We start from the raw sequence: 24,513 nt of genomic DNA on the forward strand, positions 1-24,513 counted from the left end.
GTGATTACGATATCCAGGTAATTCATAAAGAACTTGGCAGTATGAGCTCATTTACCAGTATGACGTTGCGCCCCTCTGCACTGGATGGATGCACTGATTCGACTGGGAAAGGTCTCACAAAGCCGTTGTATCCTTTCCTGTGGCAAGATTACCCGCAATTGTTCTAACTGGTCCTTGACATCCTGGGTACTGGTATTAGAAGGAAGTCGACGTCTGAGCTGGTCCCATGCTTGCGGCAGATCTGGAAATCTTGCTGGCCACGGGAGTAAGTCTAACACGACACCACACATACAGTTCATAGAGACACGTTCCTTGCGTTGAAGGGCATTGTCCTGTTAGAAAATGGTACCGTGGTGACATCCTATGAGAGGTAACACATGAGGATACAGGGTGTTCGTGACACCTGCTGTGCCGTCAGAGTTCCCAGTCACTACCACCCATGATCTGAAGTCAACCCGATGGTTCCCCACACCGTGACGCCAGGAGTAACACCGCTGTGCCCCTCCAACACAATATAAGAATGGGATCTGTCTCCAAGTCGCCGCCATACTCAGCGACGATGGTCACCCGCGGTAGCCCAGAACCGCGATTCATCGCTGAAAACAATGCGACGGCATTCATTGGCTTCCCAGTCACGATAACACTTCAAACGCAGCCATTTGTGTTGTGTTAGCGACAGCCTAAGTGTGGGATGGTAATTCCCTACTCCGGCTGCTGGTAGTCTGACCGATGATGCAGAATGACACAATATGTTCCATGGACCGCATTACTTGTTGTCGAATGGGAGACGTCAAGTGGTTGCGATGTGGTTTGTGCATAATACAGCGATCCTCCTTGTGGTGGTCGGATGTGGTCGACCGGAAACCTTGTTGCGAGTAGGCTGGTTTTCATGTTCCTATGCTGTTCTGCATCGGGCCACTGTCATATACAAATGTCTCACAAGTCTGAGTACTGAACGACTCGACCAGCCGACCTATGGAGACCTACAATGAGGCATCTTTTAAACTTTTTCAGGTGTTGATAACGCTGTCTCACACGAACACATAGCATCTCGGTGTCCTTCATAGTGGTCACTCAACAACTGACGCTCCCAGCCCCATGACACACCCTAACAGCCCTGGTAACAACACTAAATACGAACAATACTAACGTACTCTGGCGCTCATTCTACTTGTCACAAAGAATTGCCCCTATAATCGTTTACGCACCAGCCAACGGTGTGTATGTGTAAGAAATTAAATTGACATTTGACTATGTTTTCTGGCTGCTTCGCTTTTTTTTAAGGCCGTCTATTTGCATTTTCTAGGTCTGATCATTATATAAGCACCTCCCGCCCACCTCCCCTGCTTTCCCAATACGGTCAACCTCATAGGGAACATAATGTGTAAAAAGAGGTGTCACTACGGGCAAATTGAGAATTTTGTGCGTGAAGCTACAACTTACTGTTGATTAGAAGTATCATTTCCTAGCCCACTGCCAGTTGGACAACTTGAATTATCAGTAGATGGTAATCTATTTCTTACAACGCTACTAACTATATAGCAATTCCCATATCTCACACAGTAACGGCTGTCCGTACCCACAAAAAGAGAAAAGTTCATGTTCCAAAGTGATGCTGGTCGCGTTTTCTCCAGGTGCCCCAATATAGTGAACGCCACTCCTAACTATAGAGCTCCTTACCTATCAGGAGAGCAACACAGCTACAAGAGGGGCTCCTCACTGAATCTTCTACGTTGGGCTACTTCCACTGTGTTTCTGATTTCCCCAGGGAATCTTCATCAAATTTTCTTCAGTTTATGATTTTGTTCATAGCTGTAGTTCAGCAGTTGCAGAATATTTCCACAAAGATAAAAAGTGAGCCAAATAAAGGTTTTTTTGTTCAGCTGACGACAAACTTTTTATCTTTGTGGATTTTTTTCAGTTTTGTGACAGACGACTATACTGTGTTCCAATAACCAGATCTTCCAAACTGTTGATGGTCAAGGTTCACGGTCATGTAGAATTTTTTAAAAGTGCATCATATTCACCGTTGACTGCAGAAATTATTTATTTCGGTATCGCAGTTTCGTCCTTTGGGCCATTTTCAAGTGGTACTGCAAGATTTTGGTTCAGCACATGTCCGACTTTAAAATCCTCCGACATGTGTTGAAGCAAAATATTTTACTGTACCCACAGGCCGAAACTGCAATAGCGAAGTAAACAATTTCTACAATCACCAGCGAATATGACGTCCTTTAAAAAAAAAGATCTTCCGAAGGTTAGAATCCCAACTACGCCTTTCTAATGTAAAAGCCGCTTATGTGGACTCACTCAACCTTAATCACGAACATCTAGACTGAGATTTTTATTTCTAGCATACATTTCTATACAATGTAAAATCACTTTCCGAGTTTCTAAAAGTTCGAATGAATTTATTCTGTAGTTCTGACAATCGAGACCACCGTTCTGCATCTCAGTAATGAAAAGGGAAACTTATCTGTGGGGAAATATGGCCTTCAAAAGTCCAAATCAAGTTTACTTATACACCAAATTTCTCTGGAGACTTGCAGTTCTCGGTCGTCTACAAGAGACATTATAACAGCTCTGGTCTAGCAGAAGGTAACAGAAATGGGAGAGTCAGGCTGTCTTCTGTACTTGGACCCAATATAAGTAGATATCACTGGATATCAGCTCACCATGAGATACGGCTCATAATTATACGCTGCCATGGAATAAAACGAAAGGAGTATTCTAAGCGGCTATAAAATGTTGTCTTACGTTATTGTGAGATGCCTATTTGATATTGAAATGTAGGATAATGTCAGCGTCACTCTAGATGATCATGTAGAACCAGTCATAACTGCGGATATGACACTCATAAAGGCGAGCAGCCTAAGCAACTTGGCCACACTTTAGCTTCTGCTTCCTACAAAAGAAGTATGCTGTTATAGCCATTTCCTCTTGACGCAAAGAGCCCTGTCAACATTTCTCAAAAAATGTCACAGTAGGTTTTCTAGACATTTGAAATTACAAATCAGAGTCCCTCCCAGAGAATCGAAGCGATAACTATTAATTTCAAGTATATCGGAAAAAAAATCGACCGTGGCGTTTAGTTAACAATCCTGCCTGATGCCTTAAGTGATTAACACAGTTGCGTGAAATCCAAACTACTTTTAAATGCCTCTGCCTTATACGAGTCCGGTTTTACTCCTGCATCGGCACCAAACAGTGAGGATACAATAAAATACTCAGCAATATTTTTCGATGTTACTTTGTTCAAATTAAATTTTTAAAAGTACGGAACTGTCTCTATAACTGAAGACAGAAGAGAAGAGCTATGAGGTCCCGTAAGCGTAGTCTAAATTTTATTGTTGATGTTTAAGAGCGGATTTAGTGGTTCAAATGGCTCTGAGCACTATGGGACTTAACATCTACGGTCATCAGTCGCCTAGAACTTAGAACTATTTAAACCTAACTAACCTAAGGACATCACACACATCCATGTCCGAGGCAGGATTCGAACCTGCGACCGTAGCAGTCGCGCGGCTCCGGACTGAGCGCCTAAAACCGCTAGACCACCGCGGCCGGCGCGGATTTAGTGAATGCGGATCTTAACAACATTATTTGCTTAATAAGAAACGGATAAGGAATAGAAGAGTAAAACCTTTTGTCATTGTCGAAATCGCCAGAAACAGAACATTAGCAAAATTGAGGTGAGAAGCGGCCATGAGGCATTTAAGTAAATAATCCGGCATTCGTCTGTAGTGGTTCAGAGAAATCGTGGAAAACGTAAATGGGAACGGACCGACGTGGAGGCAAGTCAAGTATCTTTCCCATGTACTACTTCAGTAATTAATTTTTTTTCAGACATCTTAGGATAAACTCTTTACTTAACAACGGCTATTTTTCGTTGAAGGGGAATGAGGTTGAACGGCGAAAATGTGACATACGCTTATTTTAAAACTGATAATCTGGTAGACATATTACTAGAGTTTTTCCTTACTAAAAAATAACTTCCACCCGCCGGCTGTGAATTAAATAATTCCGAGTAGAGGAAGTTTCTAGGAATCCTATATGAGTCGTATCATTAATTGCTTTAGTTGGAACTTCCAAAAATAAATTGTGTACGTGGTGGGTAACACAGGTATAAGAGCCTTTTTACTTCTGCTTTCATGTAGGTAATATTAAAGCGAAATATGCGCATAAGGGACTCCACGAAAATAACATTTTCGTCAGAATATCCAAGCGTCTCATGTTTTAACGCTACAGTACCGTATGTATATTTATCTACATCTCTTGCATAGTTTTTTTTTTTTTTTAGGAGTGGCGGGTGAGAGGGGGGTTGGAAATCAACCTTCTAACTGGTTTCATGCGATCTATCAAGATTTCCTCTCCTGTACCAATCCTTTCATCTAAAAATAGCACGAAGTTTTCCATTATTTATTGTATATTCCAACCTATGTCTTCCCTTACAATTACTACCCTATAAGGCCTCCACTAATACCATGGAAGTTATTCCCTGAGGCCCCAACACATAACCTCTTAAGTAAGAGCCCTTTAAATTATGAATCAACTAGATAACTCACTCTTTCACCCTAATACTCAAAATTAGCTGTTGAAAAAAACTGGTGTATGACGAATTGATTCATTTCCTCCAATAGCTTAACCTGAACATGAGATTTTTTTTTCCTGTATGCTATTACATTATCATATAACTAGCTCGCTCGGTGGAGTCTCAGCAACGTACAGATGTGTGGGAACTCAGAGCGAATTACGTTACAGCCGAAACGTCTGAAAGTTTGCTATTCGTATGACACTAGCGAACCAGCTTGCTCCTGTCGGGTTATTGGAGCAGGGACTTGGTGTATTTTTGAACAGAAGGAATGACGAAAGCCACGTGGACCATAGCTTAGCTCCCTGACCCGTCGGTATGTTAGCACGCGATACCAGAGGAGGGAAGTACCAAGATCAAATATTAACGTGAACATAATGGCTGCCAAGTTTCACTTGAAACTTTCATAGTACACGTATTCACAGCTGTGTTCGTGCGTTCTTTTTCTCGGACATTAGCGCTTGTCCATCTGTGAACGCATTAAAGAACGAACATTTAAAACTACAGAGATAAAAACAGATTATTTCTATTGCATCATCCTACCGTTCATTTGAAACGAAAGAGGGAAGATTAACTCGTGACGTCTTGTTGACTATTAGAGCACTAGAGAGGAAGTATAACTTTACCTTTATAAAGAAGCCAGAGGGAACCAGCCGAGTCATTATCGAAAGAAACGGTGGGTAAATAAACTGAAAATATTTCAGGAAACAACTAAAAACATAATTCAAAACGGCCGGGCGGCGAAATGAACCACCCTTTGACAGAATCCGAGCCCATCCTCTTAACTATTGCGCCACTTAACTCACTGACTAATTTTAATGCTGTACGATAGTCGAACGAAATATGAAACTACCAATGATGACTACGCATTTACCTAAGACATTCAGTTTCTTTCTACCTGTTTACTCCACTACTGACGATTCTCAACATCAACTTCGACGGACTCATACATTAATACACATTATTTTCTTAGTGTTGAGATCCAAGCACAATTTTTTCTGCATGTCGTGCAGGAGGGGAAATATTATCGTGTCTCCTCTGCATCGATTCAGACAAAATACACAAAAAGATACATCGCGGAGATCGTAAAATGTTTTAATCATTTGTTGTTGTTGTTGTTGTTGTGGTGGTGGTGGTGGTGGTGGTGGTGGTGGTGGTGGTGGTCTTCAATCCGAAGACTGGTTTGATGCAGCTCTCTGCTACTCTATCCTGTGTAAACCTTTTCACCTCCGAATAACTACTGCAACCTACATCCTTTTGAAACTCTTTACTGCATTCATCTCTTGGTCTCCCTATTCGACTTTTACCTGCAGTAATTTCCTCCACTACTAATATGATGATCGCTTGATGTCTCAGAATGTGTCCTGTCAAGCAATCCCTATTTTACTCAAGTTAGGCCACAAATTTCTGTTCTGCCCAATTCTATTCAGTACCTTCTCATTAGTTACATGATCTGCTCATGTAATCTTCAGCCTACTCTCTTCTTGTCTCACCTGTCTATACCTCTATACCCCACCTTTTCTTTCCATACAGGGCTAAACTCCAGACAAATACCTCCAGGGAAGACTTTCTAACACTTAAATCTATATTCGTTGTTAACAAATGTCTGTTCTTCAGAAACGGTTTCCTTTCCATTGTCAGTCTATATTTCATATCCTCCCTACTTCGGCCATAATCAGCTATTTTGCTACCCAAATAGCAAAACTCATCTACTACGTTTATTATCGAGTTTCATAATGTAATTAAGCATTTTCAAAAGTTATAATGTTCATATTTACCTTCATTTTTCCTCACCTTTTACGGAAACGGAGTATTTGGGCGAACTGATTTGCACTGCATTTTTTGTGGTGTAAGAGAAGTATGATCCACTCCAATATTTTCGAAACGGATGATAAGATACCATTTGGCATGTAGTTTTTGGGATACCTATGATCTTTGGTTGGTTTGGGTATAACAATGACCTTGATATGCTTCCACTGGACGCCTGAGGTGGCCGAGCGGTTCTAGGCGCTACAGTCTGGAACCGCGCGACCGCTGCAGTCGCAGGTTCGAATCCTGCTTCGGGCATGGATGTGTGTGATGTCCTTAGGTTAGTTAGGTTTAAGTAGTTATAAGTTCTAGGGGACTGATGACCTCAGAAGTTAAGTCCCATAGTGCTCAGAGCCATTTGCTTCCACTGACTGGGAAACGCCTGAGTTTTAACACTGAATTAACGTGACTGTAAAATTTTACCATGAGTGAGAAGTGTGCGCTCTGTCGTAGGGTGAGTAGTGGGTTACGATGTGAGACTTGTTCAAAGTATTTTCATTGGGGGGAATGCAGTGGGGTAGCCAGTGGGCATTCTAGCGAGATCCTCTCCTGGGAATGGAGAATCTGTAGTAGAAATAAGTTGATAGAGGAGCAGGAGCGTAAGATCTGTGCCCTTCAGGTGCAGTTACAACGCGCAAAGGAGGAACTAGACAGGTGAACGGTGGTGGGGAATAGGAACTGGCATTTGGCAAGAAGGCAGCTAGGAAGAGGAGGTATTCAGACAGTTATACTTTGCTTATATGCAATAGATTTAACCAACTGTCAGAGTTGAGTGAAGAGGAGCCTCGTGTAGCTGTACATGTAGGGAACATGCAGCAGTCCTGAGCGGTTAGGAGCCCTAGGACAGTTGTAAAGTCTAACAGAAAAGAGAAAGTTCAGCTGCTAGGTAGTTCGCACGGTAGAGGTCTGGGCCAGCAGTTGCAGCAAGTGTTGTGGAGTACCGGGTCACCAGTACTGTGAAGCCTAGTCCAGTGTTGGCTCAGGTGACTGACGGCATAGGGGAGTTATGTAGGAATTTTACGAAGGAGGATCACGTAGTGATAGTGGGTGGAGCAAGGAACAGTCTTCATAGGGACGGGGAATATTATGTAGGTGGTGACCTGGTAAAATAGCTACTCAAACTGGTTGCGCTAATGCGCATTTGGTGCAATAGTTTCAGCGTCATGATAAATCTCAGTGGTGCCAATTGGGTCTATAAGTAGATCAGGATTCACTAGGCATGGCCTCCACATCAGTAGGTGGGGGAAGGTTCAAATGGTTCAAATGGCTCGGAGCACTATGGGACTTAACACCTGAGGTCATCAGTCCCCTAGAACTCAGAACTACTTAAACCTAAATAACCTAAGGACTTCACACACATCCATGCCCGAGGCAGGATTCGAACCTGCGACAGTAGCGTTCGCGCGGTTCCAGACTAAAGCGCCTAGAACCACCCGGCCACACCGGCCGGCAAGATTTCACTAACGAAAAGTATTAGTTCAGGAACTTTGTTCTTTACGCCATTTGCATTCCAGGAAATGATTTTAAAGTTTTCCACTGCTACGTTGTTCACCATTCAAGGATTGTTGGTCAGTAGATGTAATAAGATTTCTGATATTGACTTATTTTGTGGTGAACAGATGACTGTTGCTAGACTTCTACAGAGCCAGTTTAAGAGGTCTTTTCCTCTGGAATGCGCTAACATTTGTAAAATATTTATTAGATTAGGTATGGCATTGTGATAATCTCTGCGAGGAGGCGTTGAAGTATGTAACAGTTACGAAGAACTCAAGTTTGGCCGTAGAAGGTGCTGGTTAGCTGAAATTTGTCGGAGAGTGCCTTTCGTTATGTCGGCATATGATGTATACCTCCTGGAGAATGAGGTGTAACGTGGCTGGACAGCCGGAATGGGCGTGTCTTGTTTGGCACTGGCAACTGTTTATGGCAGCAGGGATGGCTCCTGCTGCGCGAATGTATTTACTTGGCGGTGCTGGCGCTAGCGTAGTTACTGGTAAGCAACGCAACCTTTGTATGACGCAGTATGGCTTCCGCCACAGCTAAAGCAAAAGGCTGGAGAGTCTCTGGGATTTTTATAGTCTGAAATGAGCTGATTTTGAGCGCACTTTACACAACTCGGTTCCACATTGCAATGTATTAACCAATGATTAAATCTTTGACACCTATGACAAAGTTTGGAAACATGTGATCTTCCACAGTTAGACCTGAAATGCGACATAACTTTTGCAGCTTTAACAATACGAGTTAATATTACTAAGAACAAGGGATATGGTCGTTTGTCATATGGCGAATGCATTTTTACTACATAACTTTTTTGATATCCTTGGTTCGTTAATTCAAGAGCAATCTCTTCCTCTGCGGCTGGTCCTGGCGGAGGTTCGAATCCTCCCTCGGGCATGGGTGTGTGTGTTTGTTCTTAGGATAATTTAGGTTAAGTAGTGTGTAAGCTTAGGGACTGATAACCTTAGCAGTTAAGTCCCATAGGATTTCAAACACATTTGAACAATCTCTTCCTCAGATGTGATCGGTAGCCCTCTAACGATTACGGTTTGTTAGTCTGATCAATTTCATAAGAGGGAAATTTTGAAAAAACTAACACACTTCCCGTAATCGTTAGGGGTCTCAGTCGCAATGCTTATAGCATCACGTCGCTATTTAGCCAAGTAAGAATGAGTAAGTCCGCCCGGCTAGCCGCGCGGTCTAACGCGCTGCTTCCCGAGCGGGAAGGCGTGCCGGATCCGGCATGAATCCACCCCGCGGATTAGTGGTGAGGTCCGATATGCCGGCCAGCCTGTGGATGGTTTTTAAGGCGGTTTTCCATCTGCCTCGTCGAATGCGGGCTGGTTCTCCTTATTCCGCCTCAGTTACACCATGCCGGCGATTACTGCGCAAACACAGTCTCCACGTACGCGCAGACCATACTTACTCTACCATGCAAACATTTAGGGTTACACTCGTCTGGTATGAGACGTTCCCGGGGCTGGGGGTTCCACTGGTGCTGAACCGCACAATAACCCTGGGTTCGGTTCGGTGTGGGGCGGCGGTGGGGTGGGTGGACTACTGTGGCCTGTTGTGGGGTTGTGAACCACTGATGGCTACGGTGGGACGAAGCCACTCCGACGTTTCTAGGTCCCCAGTTCAATACACAATACACAAGGACGAGAAAGGATCCTCTCTAAATCTTTTTGCTATATCTTTCCACTTTTTGGTGTTGTATACAAATACGGGAGGGATCATTATTTTTATTGGTGGTTGTGGAGAGTTTTTATTGACAGGAGGTTCACTTTCACTGGCACAAGAATTTGCAATAACTTCAAAGCGATTTTGAAGTGGCAGGTTACACTGTACTCCTTGAGGCCACTGTTGTTCCACTGTCGAATGGATACCTGCTGACTGCCGTGGTTGATGGGGTGGTCGGTGGACCAGTTGTATGACGTTGGGAGCTGACGGCTGACAGTGCATCCGCATATCGTCGGTGAGCGGCGGTAGCTGGCCTCCTGGTAACAGAGGCTGATCGCACTGCTGTTGACAGTGGACGCTCTTCGGGTCTTGAACAAAGTGAAGATGCTGTGCAGTTGGTTGTACGTTGTAGTGACGTTGTCCTGAGAACACGTGTGGCCCTAGATGCTGTTGGCATTGGGAATTGAAGTTGTGGACGGTATTAGGACGAGGAATAACTTCCGGAAAATCCGTCGGATTATTTACAAAGTCACTATCTTCGATACCTTCCATTGTTTCTCTACGCTTTGTTAACGGATCACAAATGCGCCGTCGCATGATTGTATGAATGTCCTGGCGCCGTGCTACAAAACGCGGGAATAATTCTTTGCACAAAATCTGACACTGATATCGTGATTAGCACAAATAATGTAGTGAACGTACTTACGTGAAGGCGCTAGCGAAGGATAAACAACTTTGCAGTGAACGATGTGCACCAGACGGCTGATAGACTCGGAATGACTTCGTAACCTCTTCAAATCTGCGCCTGCCATCCGAGAACATGTAATGCGCCCCCTGCAACAACCTGTCATCCCGCACCGTTGATCAAAGACTAGCAGCGGCTGGAATAGGGAATTACCGTCTTGTGCCTAGGCTGCCGTTAGATTCACAACACAAATGGCAGGGTGTGAAGTGTTACCATACCCAGGAAGCATGGATTTCTCATTTATGGAGTCGCATTCTGTTCGGCGATGAATCGTGGCTATGTACTACCTCGGATGACCGTCGTCGGCGAGTGTGACGGCGACCTGGGGAGGGGTCTTATTCCTCTAATATTGTACAGAGGCACAGCGTGCTCCTCAAGTCGTTATGTTTTGCGGGACCATCGGGAAACACTTCAGGCCACGACTGGTAATGAATGTGGGATCTCTGACAGCACAACGCGACGTCAGGGACTTCCTGGGTCCTCACGTGTTACCTCTCACGAGGTAGTATCGTGGTGCCATTTTCAACAAAACAGTGCTCGTTCACTCATGCACGTTCGTGAGGTACTCTCGGGGCCACCCATATACTCAGATCTGTCCCCGATAGAACATACATGGGCCTAGCTCGGATATCATTTCCGTTCCATTGCCAGGACCCAGGATATTGACAAGTTGTTTGTAAATTTGTCTCATATTTGTAAACGTTGGTGTAACATCACATTATCTCTAAACCTGTAAAGTTTCTTTTCATTTCCTTCTCATCTTCTGGGCGCGTCACTTTTTTTGTCAGGCAGATTATTTTTAGTTAGTTAGTTACAAACATGTAAACATGAAATGTAGGAAAGGTAAGGAAAGGGAAAGAATGGATTGTGGTAATGCAACGGTGAAAATTGAAAATTAGTGTCAGACCGCGACCCGAACCCAGATTTACAGCTTCTCATAAGCGATGCATTCACCGCTTCGGTTATCCGGACATGGTTCCTAACCTACTCAAATTTCCAACTTATCGTACGCTGCAATGCAACGTCCCTCGTCCATTATACTCAATATTCGCAAATCCTGCTTCCAGTAGGAGTTGTGACGATATTTGTTCATTCGCACTGAAAGGAACATCGAGGAGTCTTTACCCTCTTTTCGGAAATGTATATATCGGAGATGCCCGACAGAACAGACACTACTCAGATATATACAATTAGTTACATGTTCCATAGATCCTTTGAACTTTTTTTTGTCGAAGTTACGTGGAACAAGTGAGTTTACAGGATATGTATTTATGTTTAGTTTCAGTGGATGGCTACATGCTGGCCACCTGCAAGTTTATAAATGGCGCACTGACCTGAATTTAACATTAATGAACACATTTTTGGTCCTGTTCGTGAAACTAGACTTAAAGATAGTTTTTTTACAGACAACCAGTATTTAAATGAAATCCGTTTATGGAATGGAAGTAATTAATCATCCAGAAGAAATTATTTTAGGCTAGATTTAAAACTTGCTTTACTAGGTCTCAGACATTTTATGGTACTAGACTAACAATGAAAAATTTTTGTTTATATACACTGAACTCCTCTCTCAGCCACAGACAGCTTTAATAAGGAGTTATAAAGGTCATTTCAGCTTCTATTGTTGTTGACTTACCAAACTGTGATAGTTTACTTATGACGAATCTCATTAGCGAATATATATTCCTTTTGTCATTTAAAATAACTTTGACGTGTGGTAATGTTACGGGAAAGTCTGCTTTCTAAATAGTGGGAAAATGTAACATCAAAATTGTATAAAGAAGATTGGGCTGCCGCGCACCACGAGGAGGTTGAAGTAACGAAGAAAGGCAGCATGTGTCAGTCAGCCAGCAGTTACGGTGTACTGTGGTGCCGTTCTTCGTAACAACGTGGCCCTAAGGCAACATTTCGCTGACTTCATCGTGGAACAGACAGAATGACATAGTGCGACGAATGCAGCCCACGAGTTTGGTACTGCGTAAGCAGCGTTCCAAATCACATGCACTGCTGTCCACAGTAGAGGTGGTGGTCGACCATGGTCACCTACAGCAGCAAATGATCAGTACACTGTGTAGCAGGCAGGAAGGCATAGCACGCAATTTCATGCTCCACAGTGGCACAGCGACTGCATGGGGTGCTCACCTTTCCCGACGATCATTACGTTGTATTCTGTTGACACTGGCAAATCGACGGCACCGTTTGCGATGGTACTAAAAGCGCAGAGAACGGACCGACCAGTAGTAAGGTATAATCGTTTTGGTGAGCCAGTTGTTTCGGTGTGAGGAGGCATAATGGTGCAAGAGCGTACTAATCTCCAGACCTTTGAAAATATCACACTCACCCGTATGGCTTCACTGTACTCCTTGCCTATGTCTGCCTTCTCAAAGATGCATTCGGCCCTGATCGCATTTTCTTGTATGACAATGCGCGACAGCATCAAACAGCACAGGTAGAGGAGCTCTTGGAGCGAGAGGATATTAGACGAATCGACTGGACTGCCCTTTCCCCCGCCTTAAATCCCATCGAACACGTGTGGAATGAGTTGGTGAGATCTACTGCAGGATGTCCACATGCACCAATGACCATCCAGCAGTTTTCAAACGCGCCAGTTAAGGAATGGGACGCCCTACTATAAGAACTGCGTAGCCACCTTGTGGCCAGCATGGGAGCATGCTGCAGAGCATGCATTGCTGTCACCACGTCCCGTGGTTTGTAATGCCAAGGGGACAATCATAAATCGTGGTGACTTCAGTGTAATTATTTTCTTCGAATAAAATTGTCATTTCTGTTTGTCTCTATGCGTATTTCTTTCACTTACCTGCTGCATCATACTGTAGTTCTTTCTATGTATGGTAAAAGTATCATCGAGCTATGTTATTTGGCGATGAAACATCATGCGAAAATTACTTTCATCCTTAAGTTTTGCACACCAGTGTATATCGACCCTCGTGGTTTTTCTGGAGGTAAACAAGTTTTTGGTTGGTCCACTGCAGAAGATCAGTGAAGTTTTTGTAACCGAGAATGTCTTGACGGACGGCGCTCATAACAGCCGAGGCCAGCTGTGTGTGTAATCCCACCCGACACTGACGGACATAATACAGCGCCCTATCATATGCGGTGCTCCCAAACTCCGATGCGATATCTGTTGAAAATAACAGCCGCTGAAAACATCTTAAGTTAACATCAGCTGCTTTATATGTCTCGTAAATAACAAAATAGAGAAACTATCAATATCACACTTACTATGAATTGTTTAAATTACTGAATACAAACGAGTAAGATATTTTACACAGAGTACTGATCTAATAGTGTGGCTTGCGTTTCGTGTCATGTATCTGAGAAAAAATTTCCACTTACGAGATGGAGGAGAGAGGAGATTTGGGCTAGTCGATAATATGAGATGTATCGCTTGAGGTTTGGTGCAGGACAGGATGTGACTGAGAGTATGGTAAGATAATCATTTTTGCTCTTTGCATAGTAGCCTTTAACCGTGAAAATGATCAGTGATACTTAAAGTATTCCACAGTAAAATGCTTGAGCCTTCCACATAAGTACTATAACAACTCCGTTAAATTTCGGTTACACGTTAAATCATTCAAATTTGAAGGTTGTTGATTCAACTAAATAATTAGGGATTGCAATTACGAACAACTTAAATTTGAATAATCACACTTAAGTTTTTAAGGGAAGGTGAACCGAATAGCATGCCTCATTGGCAGTACCCTTAGATGTACACTCTACGCTTGTACATCCTCTTCTGGCCTACTGCTGCCCGATGTGGAACCTTTACAAGGAAGGATTGATAAAGTATATTGATAAAGCTCAAAGAAGAGCTACTTGTTTTGTATTTTCGCGAAACAGGGGAGAAAGTTTAAATGATATGATAAGCGAGTTGGAGTAGCAATCATTAAAACAGGGGCCTTTTTCGTTGCGCCGAGATCTTTCCAGAAAATTTCAGTGCCAAACTTTCTCTTCTGAATGCGGAAATATTTTGTTAACCTCCACCTACATAGGAAGAAATGCCCATAGTGATAAAATAAAAGAAACAAAGTCACAAATTTTTCCCACGTGTCACCCGATAGTGCAAAGATCGAGAAATAGCCCGAAGTGCTTCTACGTAACCTTTGCGCAGTAGTCGTGTAGATGAACAAGAGGTATTCGCTATTTTATCGGAGTTTTTACCGGCTATCGTTGACTATAACAGATAACCGAAAAAGGGTGAAACGAACGACTGATGACTAAGAAATGTACAGGACAGACTCGTACATATTTTTGGTTTTTCTTAAATCACTGTAGTCATCATGTAGGCGGAAAGGGGAAGTGATATTAATAGTACTTTCGTGTGGCAGTTCATTTTGCCACAGTGCATTCTTGATGGTGGTTTGTTTGTCTCACTAACTCGTCCTTGTCTGAAATTAACGTTACAACTCTGATTTGTGTGGTTATTCTTTAGTCCCATAGGAGAAAAAAGGTCTTCGTATGGCAAATACTTCATCCAAATTATGTTGAGTTCCCCTAAAAATTACAACCAAAGTGGCATCCACTGGATTCAAACAAAAAGATGAAACGTCTTCTCGAGCACTGGAAGGACGAACCGCAGTACCGTCTTTGCCAGTGAAATAGTTTCGCAAAAGGGCGGTTAGTATGTTGGATTGCTGTTTGTCAACCTCAGTTTCGGTTATATGAGGCCAACACTTTTTAGAATTTTATGCCAGATCGGTAGATAGAATTTTACGATGAAATTCATTGAAAGCTTCAAGCATAACTCTCCTTACGCTGATATTGGCGTCGTTCAGTTTTTTTTCTTCTAAGTTTTGGCAATGTTTATGTCGCTATGCTTTCGTAGCAGCTTTTTAAAACGGCTGTCAAACGACGACGACGTGTCTTTGCTCGGGAAATGCCGTACCTCTCTAAGGTATTATCTTTGTCCATTTATACTCAATACTTCTGGTTTCAGAGGTGTCTGATGGTGACTGCTCAGGTAGTTCGAACTCTGTTTCTTGTTGCACTTGCTAAATGAAATTACCTTCCTACCTTTCTTTACTTTCCTATTTACATTTCTAGTTAGTGATGTTAAATATCATGAGCAATCATTTCCTGTACTACGTTAGCAGAGTGGAAAAGTTCGGGTATGTATATAACCACGAAAATTAAGACGTTATCCTCACTACTCGATTCTCTGATTAACTAATCAAGGTAATTTTCCGATAAGCCATTTGAAACAATTTCCCTGTCCCATTTACCATTCAATCACTTAAATCTCCCAGTCTATGGCTCGCAACTTGGAATCCACCTTATACTATAACACGTAACCTTCTCCAAGTTTTCCCGCCACAACTGTTTTTGAAACAGGCGGTCTATAAAAGCGCCCGACTGGCATGTTGCGCGACTTTTAACACTTACCTTCACAGAAATTATTTCGTGTTCAGATTCTGTACTAACCTTACGATATGTTATTGTATTGTTTACGGTTGTATGCAGATCTCCGTCACCGGCGCCCAATCTGTAATGCTATATATATTCCAATTGGAATCTAGAATTTCATCCAGTTTTCTGCCCCTAGAAATATGTGGGCATTATTACCGCTCATAAATTATAGTATTAGTTCTTGAACATTTCCATAGACCCACCTGGAATTAGATAATACTATAATAACATTGTAAATCTCCCATCTTCCATGACTAATATTACTCACTGCAATTAATGGGGCTCATATACTGCATACACTACCCTCTCTGAAATGAGAATGTAACTAATCGGACAGGTGGAAAGATTTTTCTATCCCAAAAGCTCGCATATGCACTCCACAAGTACTCTGCTATCCTTATAGCCGCTCCATGTGTGTAGTGCATGTCTGACCTTTAAGAAGTGTCCTGCAGTTCTCCACCGGCAACCGAGGTCCAGAAATCCACTTGCAAAATCACCACAGAATCGCCTCTGCCTCTGGTTTATGCTTCTACCCGGTTCCAAGTCAGATGACCGCAATCGTTACTGGGAACAATGCTGCAAAATGATACTGGTCTTCCTCCAACGGCCTGTATGAAACAAGGCTGCTCTCTGAACCCCTAGCGACAGGTGTCATTCTCACCAACAGGAGCCACAGTTCTCAGGAAGATGCACCCAGTGCGTTGAATAACGGCGGACAGAACTCGTCCCACGTTTCAGATGAGATACACCGGCAAGAAGAGTGGACACTGGCCTTTCTCCCGACCTGCCTAATACACTCCTGGAAATTGAAATAAGAACACCGTGAATTCATTGTCCCAGGAAGGGGAAACTTTATTGACACATTCCTGGGGTCAGATACATCACATGATCACACTGACAGAACCACAGGCACATAGACACAGGCAACAGAGCATGCACAATGTCGGCACTAGTACAGTATATATCCACCTTTCGCAGCAATGCAGGCTGCTATTCTCCCATGGAGACGATCGTAGAGATGCTGGATGTAGTCCTGTGGAACGGCTTGCCATGCCATTTCCACCTGGCGCCTCAGTTGGACCAGCGTTCGTGCTGGACGTGCAGACCGCGTGAGACGACGCTTCATCCAGTCCCAAACATGCTCAATGGGGGACAGATCCGGAGATCTTGCTGGCCAGGGTAGTTGACTTACACCTTCTAGAGCACGTTGGGTGGCACGGGATACATGCGGACGTGCATTGTCCTGTTGGAACAGCAAGTTCCCTTGCCGGTCTAGGAATGGTAGAACGATGGGTTCGATGACGGTTTGGATGTACCGTGCACTATTCAGTGTCCCCTCGACGATCACCAGTGGTGTACGGCCAGTGTAGGAGATCGCTCCCCACACCATGATGCCGGGTGTTGGCCCTGTGTGCCTCGGTCGTATGCAGTCCTGATTGTGGCGCTCACCTTCACGGCGCCAAACACGCATACGACCATCATTGGCACCAAGGCAGAAGCGACTCTCATCGCTGAAGACGACACGTCTCCATTCGTCCTTCCATTCACGCCTGTCGCGACACCACTGGAGGCGGGCTGCACGATGTTGGGGCGTGAGCGGAAGACGGCCTAACGGTGTGCGGGACCGTAGCCCAGCTTCATGGAGACGGTTGCGAATGGTCCTCACCGATACCCCAGGAGCAACAGTGTCCCTAATTTGCTGGGAAGTGGCGGTGCGGTCCCCTACGGCACTGCGTAGGATCCTACGGTCTTGGCGTGCATCCGTGCGTCGCTGCGGTCCGGTCCCAGGTCGACGGGCACGTGCACCTTCCGCCGACCACTGGCGACAACATCGATGTACTGTGGAGACCTCACGCCCCACGTGTTGAGCAATTCGGCGGTACGTCCACCCGGCCTCCCGCATGCCCACTATACGCCCTCGCTCAAAGTCCGTCAACTGCACATACGGTTCACGTCCACGCTGTCGCGGCATGCTACCAGTGTTAAAGACTGCGATGGAGCTCCGTATGCCACGGCAAACTGGCTGACACTGACGGCGGCGGTGCACAAATGCTGCGCAGCTAGCGCCATTCGACGGCCAACACCGCGGTTCCTGGTGTGTCCGCTGTGCCGTGCGTGTGATCATTGCTTGTACAGCCCTCTCGCAGTGTCCGGAGCAAGTATGGTGGGTCTGACACACCGGTGTCAATGTGTTCTTTTTTCCATTTCCAGGAGTGTATTTCCCTAATACTCCGTCTCCACCTAAGTTGGAGCACCCGTGACCTGAAAACCCATCCGTCGCGTTTGTCTGGACCTTTAAGGAAGATCGGCCCCAGTTTCAACAGGTGAAGCATCCAGTGCTGGCTCAGATATACTTTCAGCAGTGGGCTAGACCTCAGACCTGCTTTAAGCCGTAGGGAGCAGCCGTCCAGCAACGGCCCACTTTTTCCTCCCATCCAGAGATTCGCGACCTTCCTACAGTTCGCCGTTCACAATCTGGCGGACCCACCAAGTCAGGTGTATCGGAAGATGTTGCGACATCAGAATCCCAAACGGTGTTATCAGCATCAGAGATCATACAATTTTCGCCCCATGTGACTCGACGCCACAGCAGCTCTGCCTGAAGCCTGTCAACCGTGGCCAACTCAGCTTTCAACGCCTTTTGCACAGCAGCCAATTTCCCCAGCATCCGTACACAACTGGCGTAATCCCTATCCATCTCTATCCTAGTTAGTCTATACAACGAGACGTACAGGGTGGTCAGAATCAGTCTGAAATGCTTGTAAGTGTGTTGCAAGCTAGGCTGAGCTGAGAAATAAATGTTAAGAAAAAATTCGATATGTTGCTCCGTTTACGAGTTACTTAGCATCGAAGTTAGCCAGTCATGCCATTACGCGGGCAACTTCTCCGTTTGGTGCACTAAAACCGAACAAAAGAACGATACAAAAATTAGACATGGGACCGTAGTAAGGATCGAATTCGAGCCAAACGCTGAGCAGTCTCGTACGCTATCATGTACGCCACGGAGAGCAACTGACACTAATTGTATTCGGCTGGGAATGTTTATGGCCACCCGGTATAACGAATTCAAAATGGCTCTGAGCACTATGGGACTTAACATCTATGTTCATCAGTCCCCTAGAACTTAGAACTACTTAAACCTAACTAACCTAAGGACATCACACAAAACCCAGTCATCACGAGGCAGAGAAAATCCCTGACCCTGCCGGGAATCGAACCCGGGAACCCGCGCGTGGGAAGCGAGAACGCTACCGCACGACCACGAGCTGCGGACCCGGTATACCGCTAACCCAAGCAGTCGCTAGGTGTAACAAAATGAATACTACTGCCATGCTGCTTCTTTCTATCATTACGCGGCATGCACGACCACGAGCTGCGGACCCGGTATAACGCTAACCCAAACAGTCGTTAGGTGTAACAAAATGAATACTACTGCCATGCTGCTTCTTTCTATCATTACGCTGCACATGCACTACAAATGCTTTAAAATACGCAGACACTTAGAAAAAGCTAATAAAAAATAGTCAACACAGATAGATACCATAATATTCAGCTCTTCACAGAAGCAAACGCAGGCCTGATTGCCGCGAGGGATTGGCCGAGCGGTCTAAGGCGCTGCAGTCATGGACTGTGCGGCTGGTCCCGGCGGAGGTTCGAGTCCTCCCTCGGGCATGGGTGTGTGTGTTTGTCCTTAGGATAATTTAGGTCTAGTAGTGTGTAAGCTTAGGGACTGATGACCTTAGTAGTTAAGTCCCATAAGATTTCACACACGCCGGCCGAAGTGGCCGTGCGGTTAAAGGCGCTGCAGTCTGGAACCGCAAGACCGCTACGGTCGCAGGTTCGAATCCTGCCTCGGGCATGGATGTTTGTGATGTACTTAGGATAGTTAGGTTTAACTAGTTCTAAGTTCTAGGGGACTAATGACCTCAGCAGTTGAGCCCCATAGTGCTCAGAGCCATTTCACACACATTTGAACATTTTTTGCAGGGCTGATTCGGGAACATTTGTCCACACAAGCGGCTCATGGTTTGTCGCTCCCCACCCCCTTTCTTCCCTCGTACACTTTCCCGCATGTCAGTTTTCGCTACTAATTGTGGTACACACTGTGTACGCACATTGCACTTTGGCCCCCCTCTCAGCTTGACACCTCGGGCGACCACTACTAATTGTGGAACGTCCTGTGTAGCAATCTTACACTTGTGGCGCCTTTGGCACCCTTCTCAGCTGGGCTCACCAAACGGCGTCTTGTGTCTCTTGGGCCTTAAACCGGCTAAGGGCACGTAGAAAAACAACAAATTAAATGCTGTGCAGAAAGAGGTAGCGCTACTGCGGCCTGCGTGTGCTCTCGCAGCCACAGCTGTAGCCCTGTGTTAAGGGTATTATGAGACTCATCGTTGGGGATAATATGACCGTGGGATGGTTTAGGGGAGTATGATGGGTAAGTATAGACAGAGTTAACCTAGCTACCTGTATATTTGTGAAAGACGTACGTGACTTTATCTTAAACAGATAAATGGGCAAAAACGAGTGGAACAAAAAAAGGAACATGTAATGTCGTTACGTTTCTGTGAGATATTCTGATGAAGTTTACATCCGAGATTGTCAGCTGAAGACGGAGCTAAGGAATCGAAACGCGTTACGACTAAAAAAATATAATTTTTAGAGACTTTTTAAGAATTGTTTTGGCGGTTTAGTAAAGGACCGTACGCTCAGGTATAGGGAAGTGGTTACCGTTTTGCTTGTAGCTACAAAGTAGGTGCGAGCAGTTGGTACTGGAATAGACGATGTTAATGAGAAACATGGAGTATTAGTGCCAAGCCTATGGGATGTCTCGTATAAGTCTAGGAGTTCATAATGAATGAGTAGTGAAGAGTGAGAAAGGGGCAGGAACTGGTACGCTGTGACGCATTTGTGTAGGAAAGAGACCGTGATTGAGGAGGGTGTCATATGATTTAAATTCAACGATAGAATTTTGTGCGATCATCTATCCAAGATGCATTTAGGTTGGTACGGACAGATCAGTTTGACGTATCGTAGTAGATAAGGCATAATTCCTATTTTACTCGGTTAGAAGTTGTAGTCTACTCTGTCGGATAGAAAGTGAGAGAATCCACAAAGCTGCAGTGAAACGCCTCGCCGAGGTAATCTACCCTGTTAGTTGAACAGGACGATCGTAGGTGGTTGGGGATAAATTGTGTGAGTGAAAGTGGCAGGACGGCTTCATCGCCGATATGCAGCTTGAAGTGCCTACAGGCCAACAGAATAACAAGAGAACAGAGTGTCGACGCCCGCAGGCAGCACGGCGACAGCTTGCACCCACCTGAGCCAGCAGCAGCAGCAGCAGGCACGCGGACGCGAGCGCGGGCGCAGCCATGACTGGGCAGGAAGCGCTTTCCGGCCAGCGCAGTTCCCAGCCCGCCGGAAGGTCTCGACTCACTTGTGCGTGACAACTGTGTGCGCACACACAGCCCTCTGCGGGCGTGGTCGAGCTTGCTTCCGGAGCACATTACCGCAAAGTGAGCGCCCATCTACCTCTGGGTGCATTGTCAACGTTTCACAAACCTCAGATCGTTTAATTTTAGTCTTATTTTCGCGCGTTTGCTGTCGGCTCCCATTGTTACATGACAAAAGTCATGGGATACCGATATGAACATATACAAATGGCGATAGTATCGGGTACACAAGGTATAAAAGGGCAGTGCATTGGCGAATCTGTCTTTTCTAACCTGGTCATACATGTAAAAGGCTTCCGACGTGATTATGGCCTGACGTCAGGAATTAACAGACTTTGAAAGCGGGTGGTAGTTGGAGTTAGACGCATGGAACTCTCCATTTCGGAAATCGCTAGGGAATTCAATATTCCGAGATCCACAGAGTCAAGAGTGCGCCAACAATACCAAATTTCTGGCATTACTTCTCACCACGGACAACGCTGTGATCGACGGCATTCACTTGACGGCCGAGAACAGTGGCGTTGCGTGGAGTTGTCAGTGCTAACAGACAAGCAACACTGCGTGAAATAACAGCAGAAATCAATGTGGGACGTACGACGAACGTATCCGTTAGGACAGTGTGGTGAAATTTGGCTTTAATGAGCTATGACAGCAGAAGACCGACGCGAGTGCTTTTCATAACAGCACGGCATCGCCTGAAGCACCTCTCCTGGGCTCGTGACCTTATCGGTTGGACCCTACACGACTGGAAAACCGAGACCTGGTCAGATGAAGCCGGCCGCTCTGGCCCAGCGGTTCCAAGCGCTTCAGTCCGGAACCACGCTGCTGCTGCGGTAGCAGATTCGAATCCTGCCTCAGGCATGGATGTGTGTGATGTCCTTAGGTTAGTTAGGTTTAACTAGTCTAAGTCTAGGGGACTGATGACCTCAGATGTTACGTCCCATAGTGCTTAGAGCCATTTGAACCATTTGGTCAGATGAATCCAGATTTCAGCTGGTAAGGGTCCATGGTAAAATTCGAGTAGGGCACAGGCCCCACGAAGCCATGGATCCAAGTTGTTAATAAGGTGCTGAGCAAGCAGTTGGTGGCTCCGTAATGGTATGGGCTGTATTAATATGGAATGGGCTGAGTCCTCTGGTCCAGTTGAGCCGATCATTGACTGTAAATGATTACGTTCACCTACTTCGAGACCATCTGCAATCATTCATGGACTTCACGTTCCCAGACAACGATGCAATTTTTATAGATGACAGTGTGCCATGTCGCCGGGCCACAATTGTTCACAACTGGTTTGAATAACCCATTGAACATTTATTGGACATAATCTATAGGTCAGTTCGTGCAAAAAATGCTGCACCGGAACACTTTCTCAATTATGGACGGCTATAGACGCAGCATTTCTCAATATTTCTGCACTGGACTTACAATGACTTGTTCACACCATGGCGCTTCGAGTTGCTGCACTACTCGGGGCAAAAGGTGCACGATAATGGGAGGCATCCCATGACTTTCGTCACCTCAGTGTATATTCTTCAATGGCCATCTTCTTTGCTGAATCATTTTGCATACGACCTCTGATTTTCATCATTAAGCTCTGAAATGTTACACAAGTATCGAATTGTGGTTGTACAAAAGTGAGGTTAAAATTTTCATTAATATACTTAATACAATTCTTGTAATTTACTTCAGTATTTGGATGTTTTGCTTTGTGCAAATGAAACATTTTTTGCACATTTAGCCTGTCATCTAAAGAAACATGATTATCAGATCCATAATGGCTTGTGTAAACAGGAAATGATACTAGGTGATCAAGAACAGTTTTTACAATTTGGGGTGGTAGAGCGCGACTCCTTTTAACCGACTCCTCACGTATCATGTAGGTTCCGTCCCTCTTGAAGCACAATCTGAGGCTTCGTCACTCGCCTCTCTGATATGCCAAATGAGTTAACAAAAGTTTTCTCACATACGTGGGTTGTTTGCTACTAACTGTACCATTACACCAGTAACTTAACGATTTTGGTTTTTCTACTGTAGAGTTCTGATCTGCTCTTCTTCCCTGAGTGTTCCCAACTGTTATCAACACACTTAAAAATGTATTTTGATCATCTTTCGTGTTGAATGTACTGAAATGATATAGTAAGTCAGTCTGCTGCTCTTGGTTATTTTCTCAAAGTATTTATATATACATCTGCAAAGAGAATCGTTCAAAATAACTTGCATTGTTGTAATAACAAACGAATCATTACTACTATATTATAGAAGTATTAATATGTAGGCCTATAACTTAGAAAGTTCTGTTCCACTAGAGCAAAATACTATTACATAGCTTCTAGGTTATATTACCTGCTGATTTGTCTGGGAGGTATAACTCTTTCTTGCATTATTAGCAAATACAATTCCTTTAACTCTTGCCTTTTTAATCACATTAAACTTATCCTTCTCGGGGTTTTTCTTTATTTTCTTTGATTTTTTAACACTGCTTCTTGCTGGGGCCGTATTAGCTAGGCGGGAAACGACTTTCGTTGATTCAAAATCAGTAGTTTATAATTCTTCCACTGGAGCCGCGATAATGTTCGTTATAGAACAGTACACATGTCCAGGACATTTGACACTTCTAAAATTAATTCAGCTGCATTCAGTAAAGCGACACAATTTTCTCACGTAAGGAGTAATGGACAAGAGTCCTTTCCATTCTGACAAGATTCAGCTACCTTATGTTGATATGAACCTGTATATACCTCATTTTTGTATGAAATGGACATGTGAACTTTCTAAAACGAGAGATTCATTTGCAGCTGTCCGGCTAAATCAGTGATAAAGTATTACTAAGATCGTACATCGGAGTCATTTGAAGAAAAATTATCTCCTTCCCACGAAATACAGTTGAAAAGTGTAAATGGGATACGCTCTAGAAGCCATTTTTTCATAAAACGCAATTTTAGTGCTACTCTGTTCTCGGTACACTGTTACAAGTCCCTAGACTTGGTCCAAGCAATAATAACCATTTAGCTCCAGAAATAGACATTAGTGGTCATACACTGAATGAAGCACGTAAAATTCAAAAAATGGTTCAAATGGCTCTGAGCACTATGCGACTTAACTTCTGAGGTCATCAGTCGCCGAGAACTTAGAACTAATTAAACCTAACTAACCTAAGGACATCACACACATCCATGCCCGAGGCAGGATTCGAACCTGCAACCGTAGCAGTCGCGCGGTTCCGGACTGAAGCGCCTAGAACCACTTGGCCACCGCGGCCGGCCACGTAAAGTTCCTTGGGATCCACCTAGATAACAACTTAAAATGGATTT

At 44.5% G+C, this 24,513-nt stretch overlaps 1 protein-coding gene across 1 annotated transcript in view; it reads right to left on the reverse strand.

The window, feature by feature from the left end:
- Positions 1 to 21,185, reverse strand: part of LOC126469521 (twist-related protein 1-like) — a 98,289-nt gene extending 77,104 nt beyond the window's left edge. The window contains exon 1 of the mRNA XM_050096641.1: positions 21,070 to 21,185. Coding sequence (XP_049952598.1) covers positions 21,070 to 21,123 — 54 coding nt within the window. The 5' untranslated portion in view covers positions 21,124 to 21,185. The remainder of the gene's footprint in view (positions 1 to 21,069) is intronic.
- Positions 21,186 to 24,513: the final 3,328 nt, after the last annotated feature.

The sequence above is a fragment of the Schistocerca serialis genome, chromosome 3, assembly GCF_023864345.2.
Source record: "Schistocerca serialis cubense isolate TAMUIC-IGC-003099 chromosome 3, iqSchSeri2.2, whole genome shotgun sequence".
In the NCBI taxonomy this organism is placed as follows: domain Eukaryota; kingdom Metazoa; phylum Arthropoda; class Insecta; order Orthoptera; family Acrididae; genus Schistocerca; species Schistocerca serialis.